General features: G+C 39.8%; 1 protein-coding gene across 2 annotated transcripts in view; it reads right to left on the reverse strand.

The window, feature by feature from the left end:
- Positions 1–4,214: 4,214 nt before the first annotated feature.
- Positions 4,215–7,500, reverse strand: part of LOC135102285 (uncharacterized) — a 5,446-nt gene continuing 2,160 nt past the window's right edge. For both annotated transcript variants that reach the window (XM_064007285.1, XM_064007284.1), the window contains 4 exons: positions 7,181–7,358; positions 6,864–7,056; positions 6,539–6,756; positions 4,215–5,878 (listed from right to left, as the gene is read on the reverse strand). In XM_064007285.1, coding sequence (XP_063863355.1) covers positions 5,159–5,878; positions 6,539–6,756; positions 6,864–7,056; positions 7,181–7,358 — 1,309 coding nt within the window. In that variant the 3' untranslated portion in view covers positions 4,215–5,158. The remainder of the gene's footprint in view (positions 5,879–6,538; positions 6,757–6,863; positions 7,057–7,180; positions 7,359–7,500) is intronic.

A 7,500-nucleotide genomic window follows, 5' to 3' on the forward strand; every position in this document is an offset into this window, starting at 1 on the left:
TCTTTTGAGTTGTATGGTGTGTTTCAGTATATTACAGGGTATTTTGGTGTGTTTTGGGTGTGTTTGTGGATATATTGAGGTGTTGTGAGTTTTTTTTTTTATTTATTTTGGGTGTTTTAAGTGTTTTTGGTTAGTCTGGGTGTGGGTTTTTTTTTTGTGTGTATTTGAGCGTGTGCAAGTAGTTTTGGGTCTTTAAGGGTGTGTTTGCGGCGCATTCCGTGGTTTTGTGAGTTGGTTTGGGTGTGTTTTAAATGTTTCAAGTGTGTTTTGAGTGTGATGAGTTTTGGGGTGTTGTAGGGTGTTTTGAGTGTGTTTTAAATGTTTTGAGTGTGTTTGGAGTGTGTTTGGATGAGTTTTGTGGGTATTTTGAAGTATTTTGAACGTGTTTCGGATGTTTCGAGTGCGTTTTTTGTGTCTGATGGGTTTTTGGGTGTTGTAGTGATTTTTGGGTGTGTTTTAGATGTTTTGAGTGTTCTGAGTGTGTTTGGGTAGGTTTTGTGTATATTTTGGGGTGTTTTGAGTGTGTTTTGAATGTGTTTAGGTGAGTTTTGTGGGTATATTGGGGTGTTATGTGTTGTTTCCCGCACCTCCATACCCCTCCATTGGTCCAGCCTTGGGTGTGGCACCGCTTCCTCCTCAACACTCCAAAATATCTTCCTGCAACTCCCCAACTCTTTTATCTGTCCAGTTTGTGATGCAGCATCGCTCGCTCCCCAACCCCCTAAACTACTTCCCAGCAACCTCTATATTCTCCATCTGTCCAGCCTGGGGTGCAGCATCGCTTCCTCCCCAATCCCCCAAACTTCCTTCCCGCACTCCCTCTACCCCTCCATCTGTCCTGCTTAGGATGCAGCGTGGTTCCTTCCCCAACCCCCAAAATACCTTCCCGCACCATCCTACCTCTCCATCCGTCCAGCCTGGGGTGCAGCATCGCTCCCTCCCCAACCTCCCAAACTACCATCTCTCTCTCTCTCTCTCTCTCTCTCTCTCTCTCTCTCTCTCTCTCTCTCTCTCTCTCTCTCTCTCTCTGACGAATAAGTAATACATAAATACCCAATGAAATATAATACAGAACAAATTATGAAAGAATAAAATAAATAAACATCCCTGTGGCAAGATACATGACGTGGTGCAGTGTACGTAAACCTGTGGGAGACCAAGTTGCTGTGGTGAAGGACTAGGGCAGCAGCCGTCACCCACATCTACCAAACATACCTTGTCTCTGCAATGCCTCTTTGTAACACCTCTAGTACTTCCAAAATGCTCTAGTTAAAGTTACAGTGGTTATTCAGGATGTTTTTACGCTTCTGTGGACAGATTAGGAAGTTTTCTACATCATTAATGGCAGAAACACTCTTGGAAATTCGCCCATTCATCTCTCTGGCCTTTGAAAGTAGTTGTGGTGAGAGGGCAAAGCGTTTCAGAATACAGGACTTAACGGGGTCATGATAGAGGTATCCATATGGGTAAAAGGAATGAATAAAGGAAATATACTCGTTCTCATAGTAAACAACCAGAGCAGGACTCGAGGTAATGGATACAAGCTAGGAGAGTTTAGGTATAGGAAAGATATTGGAAGGAACTGCTTCACAGAGTGGTGGACGAGTGAAATAGGTTAAACGTTCATGTGGTCAGCGCGAACACGCTATAGGTAGTTTGAAGCGAAGGTTAGATGACCATATGGATAGGGAAGACAGGTGGTAATAGGAAGGCTGACAGCGAGAAGATAAAAGACGTTCATGATTATGATTAGTACAGGATTTGAGTCGTGTGTATGTAAGGCACTCAGAGGTGTAATGTTTTGGCGTGTTTAAATGCTGAGGTGATGCCCCAGTCAGTGTTGCGTTGGGTGCTATCAACCTGTGATGGCTTAGCATTCAAACTTGTATAGATATTTTAATAAGAGTCTACCAGATTTTGTCCAAGAGAGGTAAACATTTGATAATCATGTGTGTATATATATATATATATATATATATATATATATATATATATATATATATATATATATATATATATATATATATATATATATATATATATATATATATATATATATATATATATATATATATATATATATATATATATATATATATATATATATATATATATATATATATATATATATATATATATATATATATATACTTTTAATGAGAGGCTTCAAGTCACATAAGATTTTTAGTGACTTCACATTAGGTCATACAATAGATGAGACATTGTACGGTGTAAGCACCGCCAGGACCTATTCAAATTTGGCGTTTAGATTAGTGATATGTGGATACTTTGGCAGTTATAATGGCTTATAATTTTGTTTTACATGTTTATACTTCATTTTATATATATATATATATATATATATATATATATATATATATATATATATATATATATATATATATATATATATATATATATATATATATATATATATATATATATATATATATATATATATATATATATATATATATTAAATTTGTATTAGTACAGTATAATATGAGAGAAGTTGATGCATATTATTAAAAGCGAAAAGATAATTTAGTGGATTGGTGAGTGGGTGTGTAGTTTGCAGCTGCACACTGACAGGAGGATGAGCAGACGTCAAGCAGGAAGGGATGGTGTTTGAGGGGTGCTCGTGTGCAGCTGCCTTGTTTAACCTGAATTTTCGCTGAACAAAACGGTGACATGGGCCATGGCTGCCTCTGTGTGTTGGTGCAGGCTTAGTGCTTGCCGGGAGGTGCCTGGGAGGGCCGGGAGCCTCTCATGAGGGCCAAGAAGGCTCATAATATTGGTAAGTGACCCACCCACCACTTGTCTAATTGGCGTAGTTTGCACAATATAATTCTTTTCTCCAGACGCCATCTTGTAATAGGCGTTAACTTTGATAGTGTTATTCCTTATGATAACTCCGTGTCACGCACAACGAAACAGGAGGGTTAGGTTTCATTAGGTGTTTTAGGAAGTTTTCGTCAAACTTTACTTTTTTCCTTAGTTTTTATTTTTCAATGCTCATATTCCATATATTTTCTTCTCGTTAGAATACATTTATGTGACTCAATACTCTACGGTCCTACGAACGTTCCTAACCTTCAGGACAAAATACCCACGAATTAACTACAACAGAAAATAAAAAATCACCAAAATTTAACTTATGTTATCACCTGAGATGGAGGCAGGCTTTCCCTATATATCCGCCATTATTTACTACATGTCACACTGATCACAACCCAGTCCTGTCACTAAATGGAGCCAAGCAATGGCGGTCAGATGTGACCACCATTGCTTGGGTTTGGTGTGATGAAGGCTTAAGTGAGGCAGACTGGCGGCTATTTTCTCTATCGGATTCGCCGCCATGATGGATATGTGTGTTAGATATGCAATGATGGCAAGTCAGAATATGTAAAGCAATCCAGTCTAGGTGTAGTATTTCAAAATGCGATTTTCAGAATGAAATGACAACGGACGTTTATAACGGACTACGGCGTCATCAGACCGACACCCTCGTCCTTCCAGTCTCTCGTCGTCAATATTTATAGTGTTTTCCAGGAGTAACGGGCACAGTGTTGGGCTGATTTGTGCATATAGAAGGTGGTAGATGGTGGATAAATATGCTTGAGTGTATTCATGTCTGTGGAGGGGAAGTGGGGGAGCGGGAGTGTGGGGGGTGACGAGTAAGCCTGCTGCAGCTCACCGCCTGGCCTGTCACTGCTCTTACCTTCCTGCCTGCTTGTCCTTGTTGTTGTTGTTGTTTTTGTTGTTTTGTGTGTGTGTGTGTGTGTGTGTGTGTGAGAGAGAGAGAGAGAGAGAGAGAGAGAGAGAGAGAGAGAGAGAGAGAGAGAGAGAGAGAGAGAGAGAGAGAGAGAGAGTTTCCCTTAAGTCGCGGCCCAGTGTTGTTCCGCCAAGCCATTTCATTGGGTAGCTAAGGATATGTACAAATTTTTTTCCCCAATATACATATTCAAAATGTTATCAAAGTATTAATCCTGTGTATAGAATACCTAAGTCATTAATATTTAAGGCTAAGCAAATCATAGAACCAGGCAATTTAATTGAGGTAAAGAAAACAGCCTACATCTACTCTTGCCTTTTATATCTAACCATTGGCTGGTCGAAAAAGAGAGGGAGGGAAGGAGCCTGGTGTGTCACTGTCACGCCGACGCCACGTCAGGTAAGTTGCAACTGCTCATCTGGGAAGGTGTGATACATGACACGGCAATCTCCATTTATTATTATTTTTTATGTAATTGTTACATATTACTGATTTCGATAAATATCATTTTGGTGCATGTCATTTGTTTGACTGTGAAGTATATTTACATTTCTACTACTACTACTACTCCGAATCTACGGCTTCTGCTGTTACTACTACTACTACTACTACTACTACTACTACTACTACTACTACTACTATTAGTACTATCACTGCTGCTGCTGTTACTGCTGCTGCAGCAAATACTGCTACTTAATGAAGGTAGTACATGGGTCGCCATGGTCATTTTGAACAGGATTTGGGGTCGCAGCCAAAAAAAAGCCCAAGAACCATTGCCATAAGCTCACACCACCACCACCTCTTCTGTACTCACTATCCTTCCTCTCCTTACCCATCCTCCCTCTCGTGCAGCAGCAGCAGCAAACAAGCTTGCTGCCATTGCCTAGCCCACTTTATTCTCTCAGCCTTTCACTAACATTTCCAACTTTGCATTAATCTCTCTCATGCCACCCATACCATAAAACGTTGAATCACCATGGATTCATCACACGACCCTGCCTCACTCCTCTCCTACTCCTATAAGAAAATCCTCATTGGTGGTGGTGGTGGTGCTGTTGCTGGGTGTGATAACGAAAACATTGATCATGATAACCAATAAATTGATAACAGTTACTTTACTGGCGACAACCGATAATTGATAATTGGAGATAAATTTATCGCCTGATGTGGTGATAACCGATAAAATGATAAATCCAAAATTCTGATACTAGCGATAATGATATTTTAAATAAAAAAAAAAACGACAAATCCAAATATTTATTTCTATCTATCTTATAAAACTTCTAAAATCTTTGAAAAATTCAAATTCAATGTTTATCCCGTCTCTTCACTAATGAAAAGTACTGTTTTAACTCTAAAGTAACTACATTTGATTTTGAAAGTTTAAAACTTCAGCATGCTCATGTTCCCCTTCATAAACATGAACATGTTGAAGTTTTCATCAGACAGGGAGCTCCTCTTGGCCCTGATGATGTCATTGCCTAGGGAGAATAAGCGCTCCACCACTGCGCTGCTCGGCATCGCCGTGTTGTACCTCAAGAAGAGATTAATGAGGACCTTCTCACTGTTGAAGGCTGGGTCTGCCAGACTCTCTGTCCCCTTGGCCTCCAGCCACACCTTCACAATTTGAGCAGCCTTGGACTTGGTTGAACTGTGATGACTCCCAGTGTCATCCTCCTCATCACAAATGCTGGCGTAGTAGTCATCTGTCTCCATATCCTCGCTGCTGCTGCTGCTGGAGGTCTCCATGTCAGTACGCTGTAAGAATTCCTCCACCTTCTTCTCCATCAGAGACTTGACCTCTGACCTCTTGACCATTATTTCATCAAATTTAAAACCGAAAGCTCCCATCCACTTGAGGCGAAACTTGGGATGGAAGGCAGTGGCCAGAAGACACTCCTCATCCTCAAAGGTGGCAGCGAACCTCCTCTCCATGGCAGCGAGGAGAGTGTTGACCAGAGGCTCGCAGAACCGGAGATTGCCGCTGGTCATCAAGTTGACTAGCTTTTTCTTAGTCACAATGAGGGTGGGGATCAGGCAGCCCAGATAGCATTGCTTCTCCCCCTGGATGTGGTCCAGTGCGTTGGCGACAGGTGCCATGACCTGGTAATTGAAATAGACAAATGGTATTTATTATTTGATTAACTAGCTTTAAAACAGAAGCATAATCTAAAAAAAAAATTAAAAAAGCAGTAACACCCAACTTATATTTACTTTATTTACTGTGAAGATTTCACTTGTATCACGCACAAATGTCAATGTATTGGTTTGTGTTGTGATTTGTATATAAATTATAGTTATATTAAAGGATAATTAAGGTTAATCTAGTATTAGTTATTGCTGTAAATAAATTGGGAAGTAGATGAGTGGGGATTGTAAATAGCTTTTGTTTCTGATGTGGTGAGCTGGGAGCCACGAGGCAGTCCCCAGTCACCAGCTGCCATAAGAAGTCATATTAAGAAGTATTCTTGCCACTCTACCAGTTTTACTTTGTTAAATTCGCTAAGTTAAGAAGAACTTAGAAGCTTGGAACCATTGGATAAACGCAAGGAAGCTGCCTTTACCTACGAAAACACGGCCAGTCACTGGTTTGGAACACCAGTGATATCAACTCATCCCCGGCCGTCACCATTCACCGCTAGCTCTAACCACAGGTTAAAGTAATTAGTTATTAATAATCATAATTAGCGATACTTTTTGTGATGATGTGTTAGCTGGGAGACGCTTGGGTGAGTTACAAGGTCAAATAATTCCATTATTTACCTTAACATATTCTGACATGAAGTCAATGTCTTTCTGGACAAACATTGTCAGATTCCTCTCTTGGTTCATGCATTTGTGCAGCTGGTCTTTCTTCTCCTCTAGCACTTTGTTGAGGACCACCAAGCTGTCATAGAGGCTGTTCCAACTCGTTTTTGTGGGAACAGTGAGCCTCCTATTTATCGCTTTGTACAGGCTGTCCGCAAACACTGTACTTGTTCCTGAAAGAAATAGTTTTGAATTATTTCATATTTACTTTATCGCATTTTCAGATTATCGGTGAAATATTTATTTATTTATTTATTTTATTTATTTATTTATGGCTTACCCTGTTGGTTCCATAGTGCCTGGGCTTCGTTGATTGCACTCCTGTATACCTTCTTGAAGGCTCCAGGCATGTGACTTCCCTCTATGTCGACGCTGGCGACCAGGTTCAGTGTGTGAGCCGCACACTTGTGCTGCCTGGGCAGCCTGATGATGCTGTCCTCGCTGCCCTTTTCCATGTCATCAAATGTGATGAACTGAGAAAAAAAAAAAAAAAAAAAAATAATAAATTATCTTAAAGCATATTTTTTTTAAAAACTTTAAATCACTTTCAAATACCCTTTACATTGTACAGAGTACTATTCAGTGTATTCTACAAACCTCTAGCTCCAGGCTCCCTTGGCCCTCTGGAGGGTCAGCGATAAGCTCCTCTAGGTTGGCGTCGGCAGGCTCAGCCTCAGGCTCAGGAGTGTGAGCTTCCTTTTCCTGGTGGTCATCCAGATCAAAGACAAATTGGACAAATGTTTTTTGAAAATTAGCAGCATTGTCTGTGGTTGTCCTGAAACAAATAAAACAAAAAATTAGTTTTTAAAATGTATTATTATTTACTAATATTTAGTTGTAGATGATCATTTTATTATATTTGCTATCGTTACTTCACTAAACTTACAATATTCAAGAATTCTGAAACAAAAACATAA

Source organism: Scylla paramamosain, chromosome 7 (genome assembly GCF_035594125.1).
Source record: "Scylla paramamosain isolate STU-SP2022 chromosome 7, ASM3559412v1, whole genome shotgun sequence".
Classification (NCBI taxonomy): Eukaryota; Metazoa; Arthropoda; class Malacostraca; order Decapoda; family Portunidae; genus Scylla; species Scylla paramamosain.